This window comes from Puma concolor, chromosome D2 (genome assembly GCF_028749965.1).
Source record: "Puma concolor isolate L17-30 chromosome D2, mPumCon1.1.hap2, whole genome shotgun sequence".
NCBI lineage: Eukaryota > Metazoa > Chordata > Mammalia > Carnivora > Felidae > Puma > Puma concolor.
Genome location: NC_141677.1, coordinates 84,344,999 through 84,364,592, shown reverse-complemented (window position 1 = coordinate 84,364,592; position 19,594 = coordinate 84,344,999). Strand labels below are relative to the sequence as shown.

Genomic DNA, 19,594 nt, shown 5'->3' with positions numbered 1-19,594 from the left:
TCCAGCTTCGGCTCCGGTTGTGGTCTCACGGTTCATGGGTTTGAGCCCCTCATCGGGCTCTGTGCTGACAGCATCGGGCCCTCTTGGGACTCTCTCTTTCCTTCTCTCTCTACCCACCCCTCCCCACTCATGTGTGCTCTCTCTCTCTCAAAATTAAATAAATAAACATTTTAAAAAGTACAAAAGGCTTACTCTGGCGGCTACACTCACAGCTCACAACGTGCAGGAAAGGCAAGGGGTTGCGAGGAAAGAAGGCAGTGAGCTGTAGAGAGCGGTTGGAGGTGCCCAGTCTCTCGGCTACGAGGGCCGAAGCGGGCAGGTGACCGCACCGACAAGGACAGAGAGGCTGGGAGTGGACAAGTGGTAAGACCCAGCGGCCAGCGCCCCTCCCGCGGGGACCCTTGTGCGTGAAGGTGGCCTCGGAGAATCACAGAGGGCTGGGCCTGGAAGACACGGTATCGGGGCGAACGGACACAGCAAGTCCGAGGAAACAACCGGCCCGAGGCTGTGTTGTGGGTGTAAACTCGTAACCCAGGGACTGCAAAACTGCCAAGGGCCTTAGGAATCATCTAGGCTGCTGGCTTTTGCACATGCCCCTGGGCCTCCCCTCCCCGGGGACCTCAGACCTGGAAAGGGGCTCCAGGGAAAAGCTGAACTGGCGAGGTCTGCTTCGCGCCCCCTCATTCACGCCACCCCACTCAAAACACACCCTGCCTTTGTTCGTTTCAATAAAGGACTTCGTGAACACAGAAAACAATGGAAAACCACTGCAAGGTTTGAAGATGGAAACAGAGATCCAGACAGAACAGTAATGGCCCTTTCCTCCACCACAGCTGGGTTGGGATAGTTCTAGAACAGCCGAGCAGGTGCATCCGTGGTCACTTGGGAACCTGGGGTCCAGTGTTCTTGCGTTCCTTTGATAATCAGTGTGTGGGCCTGCCGGGCCCCTTCACCGCTCTGAGCTGACGGGATGCAGGTGCACAGGGCGCTTCCTGAGAAAGGGAGAATCAAGAAACACCATGACTGAAGACCTAAGTTAGAATAGGAGCGAGAAAAGGAACACAAGAATGAGGCCGAGGGAATGGAGAAGGAGAAAGTGGGGTCGTGGGAGGCCCTTTAGCTCCCTTGTTCCAGACTCACTTCATTTTTCTGTTTTCTCCATTTTCCGTTTCCATCCATTACTTTGCAGAAACTGAAGGGAGGGCCAAGCATAACGGCGCCGAATCAATCTTACTCCTACATTGAAACCATTCGCAAACCCCAGCAGGAGGCGGCCTGACCCACCTGAGCGAGCCCCACCCCCGCCTGACACACCTGAGTGAGCCCCGCCCCCTCCTGACACACCTGAATGAGTCACACCCTCCCCTGACACACCTGAGGGAGTCCCTCCCCCGCCTGATACACCTGAGCGAGCCCCACCCCCGCCTGACACACCTGAGTGAGCCCTGCCCCCGCCTGACACACCTGAATGAGTCACACCCTCCCCTGACCCACCTGAGCGAGCCCCGCCCCCGCCTGATACACCTGAGTGAGCCCCACCCTTGCCTGACACACTTGGGTGAGCCCTAATCCCACATGATGCACCTGAGCGAGCCCCGCCTGACCCACCTGAGCAAGCCCCGCCCCGCCTGACACCCTGAGCGAGCCCCAAACCCACCCCTGCCCAAGGTCCTTGAGTCTCCCCAAGACCCGGGATGCAGAGACCTTTCTCTATGGAGCCAGTAAAGTCTTCACGTTAATTTAGTGTATGGCACTGAAACTAGTAACTTTTGTTTCTAATTATGACGGTTTGCTGAGCTCTGGAACGTCCCGGCTGTGATTTAGCTGCTGTAAAAACGCAGAAGTAAACAGCTCCCCTTCAGTGGCCTGAGAGCAAATTGTGAAATCACCTTCCACGTTTACACAGGCGGTCGCCTCGGCCCAAGTATCATCCTGATGAAGAGACAGCTCCAGAACAGCCACTTAGCTTCAGCCCCTCCCCGCCTGACGCCCCCCCCCCCCCCCACGTCTAAAAGGAAAGCTGTTTCAGGTGCTAAGAGGCGTCGGGCAGCAGAACGAAGGGGCTGCCCTGGGATTCGGGGGCTCCCCCCCTTCGGTTACACGGCCCTCCACGCTCGCAGACAGGCAAACGCCCGCGCAATGGCCTCGTCCATCATCCCGGGCCTGATGATTACACCCATTACCCCAGCAATTAGGAGCAAGTCGGAGCTGGTCGCAGAGCCTGAGAAATGTAAACTTTCACAAACAAGAGAGAGGCCCAGTGGCTTCTGAAATGGAAGTTCATTCCCATAGTAGACGGTAATCCCACCTGCCGCCCACCTGGGGATGGTCAGCGGGATCTGCTTCGGACACACTAAATCGGGGGCGGGCCAAAGCGAGGTCTCCAATGGGCCACAGACCAGGGCAGAGCCCAGGAGGGGAGCACCCAGGGAGATTGCTTCCAGGAGGGGAGCACCCAGGGAGATTGCTTCCAGCAGCGCCCCCCGGCCACTGGCCCTCTTCCAGTTTCGAAGGAAAAGGAAAAGCGGGGATCAGACAGCAAGACAAGGGACCGACAGAGAATAAGGGAAACGATTTAAGAAGTCCAATGCCGGAGGAAAGCTCAAAGCCAATCTTACCCCCTTGGCTGTGAGCGGCTGGCGGGGGGTGGGGGGGACGATGCGGGCCGGGGCTGTCGGGGAGGTTGAGGCCAGACGAGGAGCTGAGGAAACAGAGAAGAGTGATCCCATTTCTGTCCTGTAGGAGCTACTGCCTCTGGAATGTCTGTTAAAGAGCTTCTCTGGAAGTCTGGAAGTCTTTATTGAACCTAAAATGGTTACATTATCAAGAAGCTAAGAAAGCTGTATCTCCTCCAAGAAATAAGAATGGAACTCAGCTTCATTTGTGTTTTCTTTTTTCTGTTAGGAATGTTTTACTGGAATATAAAATACTTATAGGAATGTGTGCAAATCACAAGAATTCAGATCAGTAAATGCCCACAGATGAAATACCGCCTTGCCTTAGCACCCAGAACAAGACAAAGACTGTGCCAGCCCCAAAGCCCCCGTGTGACCCTTCCCAGCGTCCCCGCCACTGAAGGGTGACCACAAACCCATAGACTGGCCTTGTGTGGTTTTGACTTTCACAAAGAAGGAAGCCCACAGCATCTGTTCTTTTGTACCTGGCTCCTTCTGCTCAATGTCAGGTTTGCAAGACTCACACTGTTGCCCAGGGCTGGTGCCATTCATCCATGCCCACTGCGAAGGGGCATTTCGTGGTCCGCTGTTGGCAGGTCTCGGAAAGTTTCTTAGCTGGCCGTTACCAATATCCTGCCTTCGTTTGTCTTTGGTGAATAGTTATTAATTAGAGAGGATTTTAAACTGGCACAGAAAACGGTCAGCCTGAAGTTAATGGACAAACGGATCCAAACAGTGGTGCAAAATATTACATTATGCCTACAAGTCTTCATAAACCAGCCCCCATTTAATATATTCTTCAGACGCAGAGAGGATGGGAAGAGAGAGGGGCGTGGGCCATTGTGAGGATTCAACGAGATAAAGTCAGGGAAAGGGGGGGAAAAGCCCAGGAAGAGGGTCTAGCACACGGACACTACATCCGTCTTCACTAAATAGGTGCCTAGTTAAACACGGCCGTTCAAAACTCTGGGCTGGTCTCTGTGCATCGCCTGCAGCTTTGCTGACCCATTTCTGTCGTGATGTAAGTAGTAATGCAGTCAGCCCTTGAGGCTGAAGATGATGAAGACCATTGCCCGTCATTTCACAAGAGTCATGGTCAACCAGACTTGAGAGGTGGTGAATTTCACCGCTTATTTCTTACCGCAAAGCCTCTGAGAGCCTCCTGTCTTCCTGGGCGGTGTGTGCAATAAATCTTCAGGCAGAAAATATGCTACACAGTGTTTCCCAAAGTCATCTGACCAGGGGACACTTTTTCGAATGCAGTGTCTTTGGGGACTCCGTGCCACATGATACACTTTGAGAAATCACGTCTGGATTCCTTTAAGCTGTAAGCTTTGCGTGTGTGCTACACATCGCTGACACCGAAACGAACATGGCACAATTTCTGATCTCAAGAAGGTGAGTTAATAAAATCTGGTGCCTCCCAAAAAAGACAAGAAAAGAAAAGAGAAATCGGGACGTCCTGAGTGTCTAATCTATCCTAGGACTTGGGAGAGCCATCGCGTAAGTCTGCTCAGGAACCACAACAAAGCACACAGAGACGGCAAATGACAGAAATGTGATTTCTTACAGCTCTGGAGGCTAGAGGTTCAAGGTCAAGGGGTTGGTAAGGTCGGCTTCGTCCAAGGCCCCTCTGATGGGCACGTGGACAGCCTCTTTCTCCCTCTGTCCTCGCGGGGCCGTCCTTGACATGTGCCTGTGTCTTAGTCTCCTCTCCTTCTGAAGACACCTGTCATACTGGGTTGGGACCCACTTAACCTCGTTTTAACTTAAATTACCTCTTGAAAGACCTTAGCTCCAAATACAGTCACATGCTGAGAAACCAGGAGTTAGAACACCAACGTATGTATTTGGAAGGGATACAGTCCAGCTCGTAACAACCATTTGACACATTTTAGCTCATGTAATTCACAATAAACACCAAAAGTTGCTATTATTTTTGCCTTGAGAAGTGAGTTTTGAGATTCCTTAGATGACTGTAATCATTGTTTTAAAAGGAGGAAGCTTCTGGGTCTCAATTGTCCATGTGATGACCAAGTGCCCCTTTGGTCACCAGAGGCTCCCCTTAGGAGGGAGGAGTCAGAAGACGCACAAGAAATACCTCGCTCTCCTGGCTGCCAGCTCCTGGCAGCCAAGGACACGCCTCCTCCCTGCCGCACCCCTGTCCCAGCCAAGGACACGCCTCCTCCCGCCGCACCCCTGTCCCAGCCAAGGACACGCCTCCTCCCCGCCGCATCCCTGTCCCAGCCAAGGACAAGCCTCCTCCCCGCCGCACCCCTGTCCCAGCCAAGGACACGCCTCCTCCCCGCCGCACCCCTGTCCCAGCCAAGGACAAGCCTCCTCCCCGCTACATCCCTTGAGAAGGTCCATAGCACAGGTAAGCAGTAAAGAAGAAATGTAAATCCAGGTCCACAGTTCTCCAAAGCTGCTGCTGACTTGTGACGATGCATTTCCACAACAAAAGAAGATTTATGGATATCATGCAGATATGAGAAAAAAAAAACCTGAATGTTTATCACTTTGATCACATCTCAGAAATGAACCTGGTCATTATTTGTAATGGGAATAAACACCCGCTTACGAATGGACATTGCTGTTGAAAAAAAGAGTACTTCCAGAATGTTAATGAAGTGGTCATTTTATTTATTTTTTTTTTTAATTTTTTTTTTCAATGTTTATTTATTTTTGGGACAGAGAGAGACAGAGCATGAACGGGGGAGGGGCAGAGAGAGAGGGAGATACAGGATCGGAAACAGGCTCCAGGCTCTGAGCCATCAGCCCAGAGCCTGACGCGGGGCTCGAACTCACGGACCGCGAGATCGTGACCTGGCTGAAGTCGGACGCTTAACCGACTGCGCCACCCAGGCGCCCCTGAAGTGGTCATTTTAAACATCAAGAACCCCGCTAGACGTTGTGAGTTTCTAGGTGCCTGTGTCATGGAAACGGAACAGCGGGCTCCTGGGTCCAGCCATTTCCCTGAGTCTGTTCTGAGGCGGGTGGAGCCCGTGACAGGGGGCAAACCCTGGTCCTGGAGGTTCTGGCTTCTCCTCAGTCATATTCTTACCTTCTGGCAGCGCGATTAACTTAGCACTTACTTTCGGTCTTTCCACCTCACCATGAACCACTTCTTCCACAGCCCCCGAGAAGGCTTTAGTGGAGCATTAGCCCAAGCACACAAGGCAAATGAGACAGAAGCAGCCTCCTTCCGTTAGGAATGCATGGAGACAGGCCTCCTTTTACACACATGGGAGCCGCAGCGAAGGTGTCTGGAGCAGTGGGATCCCAGAAAGACCCCCATGTCACGTGCTCTGCCGCAGATTGCTTATATGACGCCGACCAAGTTACTCGCTCTCCGAGCTCAAATGCCCATCTGTGAAATGGGGATGATTCCTCCTGTGTGACCTTGTCACCAAGGCTAGTGAGACTGTGCGTGAAAGGGAGTGCTGTCATGCCTGGCTCACGACACGTGGGAGGCACGGCTGCGGTTTTCAACGTTATTAGCATCATTATCGGTAGTACACGATAATGGGAAATAAAGCTTCCGTTTTTGATAGGCGTCAGAGGCAAGAGAGGCCTCGGTGGGGTGGAGACAAGAGTGAGGACTGATTTCCCATAGGGCAGGGCTGCTGTGTGCGGCCAGGCCCCGTCCACAAGGCCACAGAAGCCTTAACCCTTAGGTGGACACTCAGCCCCCAAGGCCCAAGCGGGGACTCACAGCTCGGGCCACCCAGGCTCCCCCGAGCTCCTTCCCCTCTGCTTTGTAATCAAGTCAGCTTCCAATAGTCGAGATACCTGGGGAGGGGAGGCAACTGAGCCTTGAAGCAAAAATAAACACTTCGGGGAGCCAAAAAAACCTAGAGCCCCAAGAAGAAACCGCATAGCTGAGCTGTTAAGAGTAAGGTCGCCGAAGTGAAACAAAGCCAGAAAAATTCCCCAAATTCTGTGATGACACACAGAAGCATAATGAACCTCCTCCGTGCTCTGGTTTCCTCATTTGTAAAATCAGGGCTGGATGAGAGAGGCACCTGTGCAGGTGGAGGGCGGGGGCGGGGGGTGCAAAATTTAAGGAGGTGCTCGCTCTCGGGGTCACGCAAGTGAAACTTCAGCAGCCCCCGAGAGTGAACACTTCCTGAAATTTCACACACGCCTCTGTCCCCTGACCCCGGTGTGGCGGTATCTAGGGCACAGCAGGAACCTGCAATGCTGAGCGGAGTGCCTGACATAGGGCAGGCCCTCAATCAAATGATAATTACGTTAACTCTGTAAGCTCACGCAAACACGTTCTATCATCCCGCAAATCTTTCAGTTCAATCTTTCTCCAAAGCTCACCTGGAGGATGTTTCCAGCAGCAGAGAAATAGCACTCTAACAAATGGGGTCCACTCGCGTCCATATCCCAGGACACGGCTACTGCTCAGGGTGATTACTGAGATCGTCCCCTAGATGGGTATTGCTCTGTCACCACCTACCATGGGGAAGCGGCCGCGGCATGTGGCATGCTGCATTAGTGAGTCTCTTGGGTATTGTCCCCCAAGGATTGTGTGCTATTGACCACATGGGCTGCCTTATTCACCTTTTCCACATGGTGAAAGCATGAACGGGGGAGGGTCAGAGAGAGGGAGACACAGAATCTGAAACAGGCTCCAGGCTCTGAGCTGTCAGCACAGAGCCCGACGCGGGGCTCGAACTCACAGACCTCGAGATCATGACCTGAGCCGAAGTTGGACGCTTAACCTACTGAGCCACCCAGGTGCCCCTGAAACTAATACGTTTATAATAAAAAGTTAAAAGTTTCCAAACAACAAATTATTATTATTATTTATAGCAACAGTAAATTGATCAAGACAATTAGCTCCACATCGAAATATGGATTCAAAGGTTTCATTAGCCAGAAGACGTTCCTCCCAAAACATTTGGAACCGACTTGCGCTTAACTTCATACAGAGCTTTTCAGATGATGACGGTTTATGTTCCCATCAATCCTACTCGAGCCGTGCTTCGTTTAGGTTTTGCTTTGAAGACGATCCGTGATTCCAGGTATGGTGCAGACAGGACGCTCGGGGTTTCCGGGGCCCCTGCCTGGGCACCGTGCAGCCGGCCAGGAGACACAGTGCAGTCCCCCGCCTCAGCACAGGCTGTCCTGTTCCCATCCGCTGGGCTCTGCATGGCTCTGTACAGGGCCGTGCCCTCAAGCACAAAGGTCAGGTGGAAACACGGAACTGTCCTCCTTCTAAAGTGGCACGAACGCTGCGCTCTCTGGTGTGACCTAGGACACAGGGAGTTGGCAGCAACCTCCGCGCTCAGGGCGCAGCACAGGTCCCGGGCCTGTGCACACTTGGAAGTCACCTGCCCACAGAGCGGGCTTTTCCAGGCGAAGGGCGCGCTCGTCCGACCTGGTCACCAGGTGGCGCTGCGGCCCCAGCCATCGTGCTCCGGGTCCGCGTAGGTTCAGCGGCTGCCGGGCCCCTCTGCTCCTGGGGCGGGAGGCACCGGGAGGGGACGCAGAGGCGGGGACAGGGCGGCTGCCGCTCCGGACCCTGGGCTCCGGCAGATGGTGGAGGCCGGCCTGCTGGAGGTGGCCTGATGTTTTGCCCTTTTAAAAGTAGCGGAAAAAGCTGAAGTTTTGTTCGAGATGTTGGCAATTAATGTCCTTTACATTTTTAAATAGAAACCCCTTTTCTGAGAGGCGGGCGGGGCTCGGCACAGGGTCCCTCTGGCCGCCCAGGGGTGTGTCTTTGAAGATGCAAGCGGTGGGCCTGGGGCTGCCCAGGGGCAGGAAGGGGGGAGGTAGGTCCAGTCCATCGCCCAGAGCCTGAATTTAGCAGAGGACCCAAGCATTTCTTGGTCAGGAAGGGGGTGGGTTTCCCCTGGCCTCTCCAGGCTTTGCCCACTCCTGCCCAAGAGGGACCCCCCCACCCCCCATGAGATGCTTCCTTGTATTTCTCACTGTTAGCTACACTTGATTTTGAATGGATAAAGAAGATGTGGTTTATATACACAGTGCAATACTATTTGGCAATGAGAAAGAATGAAATCTGGCCATTTGCAGCAACGTGGATGGAACTGGAGGGTATTATGCTAAGTGAACTAAGTCAGGCAGAGAAAGGCAGATACCATATGTTTTCGCTCATATGTGGATCCTGAGAAACTTAACAGAAGACCATGGGGGAGGGGAAGGAAAAAAAAAAAAGGTTAGAGAGGGAGGGATCCAAACCATAAGAGACTCTTAAAAACTGAGAACAAACTGAGGGTTGATGAGGGGGTGGGAGGGAGGGGAGGTGGGTGATGGGCATTGAGGAGGGCAGCTGTTGGGATGAGCCCTGGGTGTTGTATGGGAACCAATTTGACAATAAATTATATATAAATAAAATAAAAATAAAATAAAATAAAAATAAAATAAAATAAAGTAAAATAAAATAGAAAAAAAAACCTTTCTCATGGGAAAGCTTACACATATACAAAAGTGGTGATAGTGACGTAATGAATCCCCAGTACCCATCCCCCAGCTCCAACAATTGACATCCATGGCCATCTGGGGTCAGCTGTGCCCCCAGGACACTTCCACTGGCCCCTCTGACCCCCTACTGGTTTATACTAAATCCCAGATATCCTAGCTCTTCCTCCATAAATATTCCAGTGTGATTCTCTAATAGACAAGGACTCCTTTAACACAATACCTCTGTCGCAATACTAATGCGATTGTCGCAGCACAATTAGCTCCTTAGGACCATCAGGTATTCAGTCTGTGCCTCCATTTTTCCAACCGCCTCATAGAAATGTTATCAGTTTATTTTTCTAAACCGGGTCCAAAAAAGACTCATAAATTATATTTGATTTTACAAACGCTTTTTGGGGGCGTCTGGGTGGCTCCATTGGTTAAGGGTTGGACTCTTGATTTGGTCTCAGGTCATGATCTCATGACGTCAACATATTTCAGTCGCCATGTGCCGTAATCCAAAACCTCGTTCTTTTTTTATCCCTTTGTAGTACGTTCCACCGTGTGAATGTAACACAGCTTATGCCATAACGTATCCTGTGAGGAAATACCCTGTTGATAGATGCTGGAGTGTTCCCAGGTTTTGGACAGAATGAACAAAGCTGCTTATCCGAGTCGTTTTGTGGCGATATGCTTTCATTTCTGCTCGGCAGATTGTGAGTTGTGGAGTTGCCGGATTGTGGGAAAGATGTGTATTCAGCTTTACAAGGATCCATCCAGGAGTTTTGTGCATGGTTGTGCCACTGTGTTCCCACGAGCAGTGATGAGCTCTCCGCTTCCCCCCCCACCCCCCGCCAGTATTTGCTGTTTTTGGACTTTTTAATTTTAGCTGTTTCGGTGGGCATGTAACGGTATCTCGGTGTGGTTTTAAATTGCATTTCCCTGGTGTGTTGGCAATGAGTTCTAGCTCTCTTGGTTTTTATTTATCTGAAAGTGTCTCCTTCACCCTTGCTTTAACAGGATGTGTTCCCTGGGTATAGACGGCTAGGTGGACAGAGGTTTCTTTCAGTGGCTGTTTCCTGCCAGGTCCTGCAGAGTTTCCCTGCACCTGTGCAATCCAGCCCTTGGCTAAGGGCCCAGGGCAGCCCCGTACCCCACAAATCCACCTGTCTCAGCCTCCCCAGACCCCAACCACCGCTCCCTCCGCAAGGTGAGATCACTACTCTCCCCCACGCCCACACCTCCCACTACTCTCCCACACGCCCTGCAGGAACTGGGGTGGGACGCATGGGCTTCCTTCTCTCAGGGACAAGTCTGTGCGGCCCCCTTGGCCAAGTTCCTGCAAAGAGCTGCCTTACGTAGGTTGTTCGGTCTTACAACTGTTGGCAGTGGGAGGTCTGAGGCCAGTTTACTCCATCATGGCTGAAGCCCGTGACCTTCCGATCCGTTCCTTAAGTATGTAGGGTCCCTCGTCCTCTTTTTTACTTCCTTGCATTACACTAAAGGCGCATGTTCATTGTCCTGCAGCGTTGCTGCAGTCTGGATTTCACTACTGCATCCCATTGGTGCTGTTTAAAAGGTTCTGCTGTCCCACCTGTTTCCTGTACACTGAGCGCTCCCTCTGGGGGCCTCTGGGGGCCAAATCCCATTCCAGTTTATTTTCCCCGACCATGCAGACAGAGGTCCGGGTTGCAGGCGAGGCTGTCTCTTTTTTTGGGACACGTAGCCCCGATGATCGTTGCCTGGATTTATGTTTTCATTAAGGGTGTGTTTAGTTGGGATATTCTACTATATTTTCCTCTTTTCCATGCATTTATTGTCTGTTATCTACAAAGAGAGACTTTCCATATCCAACCATGTGGTGGCGGGGAGGCACCTTTTCACACAAGAGAGGCAGACAAAAGCTTACTTTCCTCCCTTTCTTTGCCGGAATGGGCTGGTCTTCCATTGTCCGAAGGTGTCCAGAGAATTTCTTTTCTTTCTTTTTGTTAAGGAGTCATTGTGAACTTGAGGAATGTAAATGCATCTTATGAGTTTCAATCCACTGTAGTTATTTTTTTTACTGAAGATCAGTTTCCCCACTGTGGGCCAAGGGGTGGGGCCCTTGCCAGTGGTTCCTGGGTCCTTTAGACATGATCCCAGTCGTCCTTGAGGCACATCCTTGCTTTTCCAGGTGATGAAATGTCCTAGCGTCATCCTGCATCGTCCCTGTCCCTCATATGGAGTCTAGCATTTGTACAGGGAACCTGGGTTCCTTTTAGTGGGAAATAGCATCAAGCAGCCACAATATAGGTGGTAAGGAGACCCGTAACATTGAGTAAGTTCAAGGTCTTTTCAGGGAATGTATCAGGAAGTATTACTCTATTCTTAAATTTTAAAATAGATGATTCAGCATGAGTTCATACTGACATATCCAATTCAAAATTTACTTAATGTAACAGGGAGTTGGACTCGTTGTTTGAGGTTTGACTGCTGACAGCTTTGCAGCCTCACCCCTCGCTCCCCGTCCGTCCCACCTCTGGGTGAGCTGGTGAGAAAGCCCAAGTCCCCCCACCTTCAAAGAGCCAGCCCCTGCCACCAGCCCCATCCTGACCACAACGAAAACCTAGCCAGCTCCTCTCCCTACTCTCTGAAGCAAGCTCAGAGCCGCCCTGCTCCCCACAGAGACCTCAATTATGAGGATCATCAATCTTTTCCTCTTTTAGAAAATGTTTATTTATTTATTTTGGAGGGGAGACGCAGAGAGAGAGAGAGAGGGAGAGAGAGGATCTCAAACAGACTCCGCACTGTCAGCACAGAGCCCGAGGCTGGGCTTGATCTCACGAACCCTGAGATCTGACCTGAGCCGAAATCAAGAGTCTGGCTCCTAACCCACTGAGCCACCTAGGCAGTCCAGATCACCAGCCTTGTCATACCCTGTGATGGATGGGCATAAAGTCATCAGTCTCTAGATACAAACTAAATTCGGGGTGAGGATCCCTAGTACTTGGCGGGGTAGCCATGGAACTCTTCACTCTTGGATTCCATATTTACGTCCCTTTTTTAGGCTGAAAAACTTTCTTCCTGGTGATCTGCACAAAATGACTTACTTGCTTTATCCTATTATCATATATAAGCTCAGAATAATGGTGTCAGTGTTACTGCCAATACGACTGCTAACAAGGGTTGTACCATTAAATTATTATCCAAATCACTTCCAATTATTGTTTTGTGTGTGACTGTGTTGCTGCCTGATATACAGTTAGTTTTATTTTAACATCTACCTAAAGGGCTTTCTGCTTCTTTGGCTTAATTGATTTTATATTTATGTAAATATTAATATGATCACAAGTCCAATCTATCAAACATGGTGGGTTCGGAGAAATCTAGCTTCTCTCTCCGTCCTCTGTCCTTCATTTTTCCATTATATGGTTTATCTTCCTATTGTTTCTTTTTCTTTTTATTAGTGTTTTAATGTTTATTTTTGAAAGAGACAGAGAGAGAGGGGTAGACACAGAATCTGAAGCAGGATCCAGGCTCCAAGGTGTCGGCACAGAGCCTGATGCGGGGCTCGAACCCATCAGGACCTGAGCCGAAGTCGGAGGCTGAGCCACCCAGGTGCCCTGCTACTGTTTCTTTTTAATAAGAGCAAATAAACATGCATACCCATAAGCCCATTTCTTAGATAAGCATCGCATGCTATGCATAACTTTTCCACTTTGTCTTTTGTGTTTGGTAATATTTGGAGGCATTCTGTGAAAGCATGTGTGGAACTGTTAAAACCTTTTTGTTTTAATAGGTTAATGAAGGCCACTTAAAGGTATTAAACCAACTGATATAGTTGATGCCAGTTTTGTTATATTTAAAAAAAAAAGTTTAACGTTTATTTATTTTTGAGAGAGAGAGAGAGACAGACTACGAGCAGGGGAGGGGCTGAGAGAGAGGGAGACACAGAATCTGAAGCAGGCTCCAGGCTCCAAGCTGTCAGCACAGAGCCTGACATGGGGCTCAAACTCACCAGCTGTGAGATCATGACCTGAGTGTAAGTCAGACCCTCAACCGACTAAGTCCCCAGGCACCCCTAAACTAATTTTTTTTTAATTAAAAAAATAATACAATGTGAAAGCAAAGAGCTGGTGGTTCTCAAGCACGGACCTGGGTGGATAAATTGTTACAATCCTTTTTGAAAAGCAAGCAGTTAGAGGATATGAAGCAAATATTATTTGATCCAGCAACTAGATTTTGGAGGAGAGAAACTAAGAACATAATCTATTACAAGGTTTCTGCTCAAGATCTTCATCACTTCATCACGGCATTATTTGTAATAATTAAATGTTAGGAAAAAACCTAAATGTTGAAACACAGTGGAAATAGGGTTATCAGGGTGATATTCACCAAGAATGAATGAGAAAACGCTTACATGATAAGGCTAAATGAAAGCTTAAGAAATAAAATGGAACATGCCTTTGTTTTCTCTGACATATTTCACTTAGCATAATACACTCTAGTTCCATCCACACTGTTGTAAATGGCAAGATTTCATTCTTTTTGATTGCCAAGTAATATTCCATTTGTGTATCTAGATAGATAGATAGCACATCTTTACCCATTCAAGGACACTTGTTGTGATGAGCACTGGGTATTGTATGTACATGATGAATCACTAAATTCTATTCCTGAAACCAATAGTACACTGTATGTTAACTAACTGGAATTTAAATTTTTTTTTTAAATTTTTTTTTTCAACGTTTATTTATTTTTGGGACAGAGAGAGACAGAGCATGAATGGGGGAGGGGCAGAGAGAGAGGGAGACACAGAATCGGAAACAGGCTCCAGGCTCTGAGCCATCAGCCCAGAGCCTGACGCGGGGCTCGAACTCACGGACCGCGAGATCGTGACCTGGCTGAAGTCGGACGCTTAACCGACTGCGCCACCCAGGCGCCCCTGGAATTTAAATTTTTAAAAAAGGTATGGGTACACACAGATATGTTTATTATGCAAAATAAACATTACAGAGACAAAAAAACGTGATTGCTTTTTTTGTTGTTCTTTATCTTAGGGCAAATTTTTCTTCCTTCTACATTTGTATATTATCCAAATATTCTATCATGACAGCATATAGTATTAGCTTCTTGATAAAAAAGAAGTTTTTCGGGGTGCCTGGGTGGCTCAGTTGGCTAAGCATCCAACTCTTGATTTCGGCTCAGGTCATGATCTCGTGGTCGGTATCCAGCCCCGTGTCGGGCTCTCACTGACAGCTCAGAGCCTGCTTGGGATTCTCTCTCTCTCCCTCTCTCTCTCTGCCCCTCGCCCTGCTCATGTGCACACTCTCTCTGCCTCTCGAAATTAAATAAACATTTTTTTAAGTTTTTCAAAATTTCTTTCATGTTTTTCGATATCATACTTTGTCCCAGTTTCTTTTTCTAAACTCAGAGAGCAGAGATCAGTGTTCGGGTTCCTCTTTTCTCCGGGTTAGTGGAGCGTAAGGACTACGTTGAGCTGTGGTCCCACACACGTGCTGGGGCGTAGATGGAACTGGCCTCCCTGACAAGCCAGGAAGAAAGGCCCAGGTGACCCAGTGTGGGAAGAGGTTGGGGAGTCAGGGGCCTCCCAACACCATAGGCCACCTGCCCACCCACCTGCGGAATGCGGGCCAAAGAGCTGGGTGAGAGGCAACTGGGGTCTGGCTCAGGGGGCTGGGCACACCTGGCCTTGGGGGCCCTGGGGAGATAGCCCAGCTTTACAGCTGGTGGTTGAAGCCAAGCAAGCGGCCTGGGGCTGGGTCAGTGCTTGGGTGTCGTGGCTGAAGCTGACGGCCAGTGGATGTCTAGGGGTCTCCAGGGTCTCAGGGGTGTAGCTGACCTGTGAGAGGGAAGAACATGCCAGATCCATTTCAGAAGGATCCCAGCCCCACCCCTGGCCACCTGTGCTGTTCCTACCCCCACTGTAAGGCCCTCCTCTGCCCTGGAAACTAGAAAGCTGGCTGGAGGAGGGATGTGATTAAGAGACCTGGAAGGGAAGAGAAGTTAGGAAGGAAGACAGCAGTTCCGGTGATGGTTGGTACCATGACCTCTTCCTGCAGCCTTGAGGGCGCCTGTGGGCTTGGAGCACCTGGCAAGGGCAGTTCCCGGGGTGCCGGGGTGAGACTCAGCCAGGACCGACCACACTTATGGGGGCGCAGCCTGCCCGGGGAGGGGCGCCTGGACCTACCTGCCCTGTACCGCCCTCCCCCCACCTTTTCTCCTGGATGAAGTGTCAGAGATCACAGAATATACTATTTACTGGAACACAGATGACCAAACAACACACGCATTTCAAAGGTGGTAAATACCTTTTAAACATATACCCCATAATAGAAATACACCTTCTCATCAAGTGGATGGATGTGGAACTGAAAAGGATTGTCAAATGGTCCCTTATTAGATGCCTGGAGCCATCCTCCAAGTGGATTTCAAGAATTTAATTCTTTAAAGTTGATTTATATATTTTGAAAAACAGAGAGGGAGAGAGAGAGCTGAAGGGGCAGAGAGAGAGAGAGAGAGAGAGAACATCCCAAGCAGGCTCCATACCATCAGCACGGAGCCCAGTGTGGGGCTCGAACTCAGGAACCATGAGATCACTGCCTGAGCCGAAATCAAGAGTTGGACATTTAACAGAGTGAGCCGCCCAGGTGCCCCTCCCCAAGTAAATTTCAGGCAAGTGAAGGTGGCAGGGGGGAGGCACAAGGAGAAGGGGTCCAAGGACAGGGAAGTCCCCTGGAGACACTTTCTTGGCCTGATTGATTTGACCGCGGGTGTGTGAGCACTATGAGCATCCGACAGGGGATACCCTGACAAGCCCTGAGGCCAATGCCTTTTCCTGCCCATCTGGGGTGCCCGTTGCTCTAACGGGGTCCCCACTCTACACTCTATTCGAGACTCTGATGGTGTTGGAGCGGGGCTGGGGGTCCAGATGCCAGCCCTGCAGATGGGGCGTGGGATTCTCCTCACAGGAGTGACATCTGCGTTTTCAAAGAAATCTTAGGTTGTGAGCCAAGCTTCAAACCCAGCTGAAAGCCCCACCGCTGAGGTAGGCCACCAAACGGTTTAAGGGGACTGTCCTGCGGGTCTGGCACTTTGCCAACCCCCTAAGTCTTCCTGTAACTCCTGCTCTGTCTAGAGCGCTGACTCCGTGTACTTCGGAGTGTGTGTAAGATGATTTGACAGGAAGTTCAGCACCTCCCCGTTCTAATTAGGCTGCCCCAGCAAGGTCACAGAGCCGTCCCTGATAGGAAGCAGTAATTAGAGTGACAGAAGTGGCGTTTTCTGGGGTGGTTCAGAGATGCGCTTTCTGCGGTAGCATAAAGGGGGAGGAAATGGAAACTAATCCCCTAAAGAAGGTTAATAGCATCCATGCATTCGAGTTACCTACATCAGCCTTGTCCCAGACAATTAGGAGTTGGAGGTCCTACACATTCACGTTTCCTTCCTAGGATCGATTCCATATTCCTGAAGGCGGTCCATCTCTGACTTACCCCTCAGGAGCAGGAAGCTTCAAAGTTCATTTGTCAATTCATTTTAAAGCAACGATGAACCCATTTCATGTTCTACAGGAGTGCCCTCCCCCCCCCCCCCCCCGGAAGGTGGCTCTAGGAGGCAATCCTGTGGTTATTTTAGAAGCCCTTCTTGTTGTAAGGCACAATTGGAGAATTTGTTTTCTAAGAGGCAAATACTGGGAACCTCAGTATAAATGGATAGCAATAGTCGTGATTAAGGAAATTATGGTTTCTCAAATCGAATGCTCTGCAGCCATCAAAAAGAAAGTGAAAGGGGAACGTGTGCTCAAGATTAATGTCCACGGGACGAAGGAAGCAGAGAACACAAAATACAGAACAATGTGCATACCATGCTTTTTTAGTGTGTTTTTGAAAGAGACTAGTACCTGCATAGCTGGGAAAGGACACAAGAGATTGCTTGTAATAATCGGTTATCATTGGGGAGCTATGGGAACTTTAAAAATTTCCAAACCTTCCAGCAATGAGTCGCATATTGTGTACAACTGTGTTTGTCCTTAAAGAAAAGGAGGCGAGACGGGTTTCGCGGCAGTGAGACCATGTCCCATTTCCACCCTTGTTACTATGTCCCCGGTGAGGACCCTGAGAAAGCGCCCCAGGTGCACGGGAAGCCCGCCACCCCGCCCTCCCCCGCCCCGCGGAGCCCGCGCCCTCCCCGCTAGCTCCGCCCCTGCCCGCCCTCGCTCCTTGCCCATTGGTCTGCCTCCGCACCGCCGCGTCCAATCGCAGCGCTTAGCGCCAAATTCGAATGGTTGTTTTCATTTGAATCGGGAGAGCGCGGCGGCGGCGGCTTTACGCGCGGAGCTGCTAACGCCGGGCGCGTCCCGGACGCAGCTAGGCTGGGCCACCTGGTCGCCGGCGAGGGCGACGGCGGGGGGTGGGGGTAGTGAGGACTGCGGCGGAGGTGGCCGCGGGCGGTGTCCGTCCCTGGAGCGCGGGGCGGGCTGTGGACGCCGGTGGAAGAGTCGCTGGCTTTTCCGGGTGAGGACGTAAGTTGCATCTGGAGGAGCAGGGGACTCAGGTGGCGGTGGCCGTGGCGGTGCGGGCGACTGTCCCGGGTGAGCCGCGGCCGGGGCGCCTCGGGGCTCGGGGACGGCCGGTGCGTCTGGGGACTAGAGCTGCGGGGACTCCTCTGCTCTGCGGGAACCGGCGCCTGGAGCGCGGCCAGGGCTCTGGCGAGCGGGTGTTGGTGGGAACCCCCTGGAGCCTTGACCTTGATGAGCTTCGAGAGTTCTAGCCGCGGGTCCTTGGGGGCACTGGGTGTTGGCGGGGGCGGGGGGGGGGGGCTCCAAGGTGCAGCCCGGGGCCTGGCTGGGGCTCCCCCAGGGCTCAAGTAAGATGTGGGTCAGGGTGGCAGAAGCATGGTGATCGTATAAGCCAGCGCATTTGGTCACTTACAAGTGACTTCCTAGCTCTTTGCTTTCAGAGTAACACCCCACCTCCTCCGCGTGTTTTGTTTTTGTTTTATTCAGTGGCATGTTCCTGCATCAAGTTTGCTTCTGCAGACCTTTTGATGCCTGACCTTCCTATACCGATTACACTCAACATCTTGTTTAGAAAATGGGTCCTACAGGACGCCTTGTTACCATCAAAAGGAGCGGGGCGGACGGCCCCCACTTTCCACTGAGCCTCAGCACCTGCTTGTTTGGAAGGTGAGCCCTGCATAGGGGTGGACAATTTCCTTTAACAGACATTAATATCCTAATCACAGATTAACAGACTGGAAACACCCGAGAAGTAGTTCCTGCCCCCAGTTTGCTGGTGACTTTCCTAACGGTTGTCAACCTCTCACGGTTGTTTATTAGGAACTAGGATTTTGAAGACAATGTTTATATACTTTTTTTTTTTTAATCGAACACATTTTAAAATTGATTTGATAAAATCTTTAAATGGAGAAAGATGTAGATTATCTTCAAATCCTGATTGACTTCATGCATTCTTTAGAAGGCCAGGGTGTTCATCTGAAACCCCTCCAAACTTGGTGTTCCTTGGCTGTGGGGGACCCTCCTGAGCAAATGAGGGAAAGAGCCTCCGAATTTGGTTTGTTGGGGAAATGAAGCTGGGAGAAGTCTTGCTAGTGATTTGAGAACTTCTTTCTCGCCTGTTGCTGTCCTGTGTTGTTGTTGGTAAATAACTGTGGTCCCTGCATAACAGGCACCCTCCCGTTTTCTGACCTGTGACTCTTTATATCAATGATAGGTCACCCTCCCTGTGGAGCCCTGTGAGGTGGGTCCCACACCCCGTCCTGTCCTACCAGCCCTCTTCCACGTTCTACCCCACCACGGACATTCTACGCTTTTGCTCCTCTGTGTGCTTTTAGCCAGTTTGACCTTTACGACTGGAATGTTCTCTTATCTTCCTGTGTGAGGGATTCCTTTCCACCTTCTTGATAATCATCTAAATGTTACCTAAAGAGAAGCCTTTGGTGAACACTGCTCTTGTCTTCCCTAACGCTACACAGGGCGAGGAGGCTTTGGTTGTGTCTCCCACTCCTGAGCTCTCCCAGGACAGGGACTGTCTAGTTCGTAATTATGTACTCCGTGCCTAGTACGGGTCTGGCGAGTAAAAGGTGATCCATAGAGTTGGCACTCTGTGTCTAATAGAAGCGTGGCCTGGATGTGGAATCATAAGCCGCAGTGGTTCTCAGACTAGGATTATTTTGCCCTGCAGGAGACCTCCTGCAAGGCCTGGAGACGGTGCCCACGGTGTGGGCAGCTCATGCCACTGGCATCAGTGAACAGAGGACAGGGATGCTGCTGAACAGGGTATAGTGTCCACAGATTACAGGACACGCTCTACTATAAAGAATCATTTGGCCTCAAAGGGCAACAGTGCTGAGGTCAAGAACGACCGATCCGTAGGGATGCTAGCTGGCAGTTCCCAGCCAAACAAATTCTCAGTTCTAACAAGATAGGCTCTCTGTGTGTGTGTGTCTCTTTCTGTCTCTCTTGC

At 50.7% G+C, this 19,594-nt stretch overlaps 1 protein-coding gene across 5 annotated transcripts in view; it reads left to right on the top strand.

The window, feature by feature from the left end:
- The first annotated feature begins 17,478 nt into the window (after positions 1-17,478).
- Positions 17,479-19,594, top strand: part of MKI67 (marker of proliferation Ki-67) — a 28,322-nt gene continuing 26,206 nt past the window's right edge. For 2 of the 5 annotated variants that reach the window (XM_086681177.1, XM_086681175.1), the window contains exons 1-2: positions 17,479-17,631; positions 18,115-18,294. In XM_086681177.1, the coding sequence (XP_086537303.1) occupies positions 18,203-18,294 (92 nt within the window). In that variant the 5' untranslated portion in view covers positions 17,479-17,631; positions 18,115-18,202. The remainder of the gene's footprint in view (positions 17,632-18,114; positions 18,295-19,594) is intronic. The other 3 variants (XM_086681180.1, XM_086681179.1, XM_086681176.1) reach the window with 2 other exon arrangements.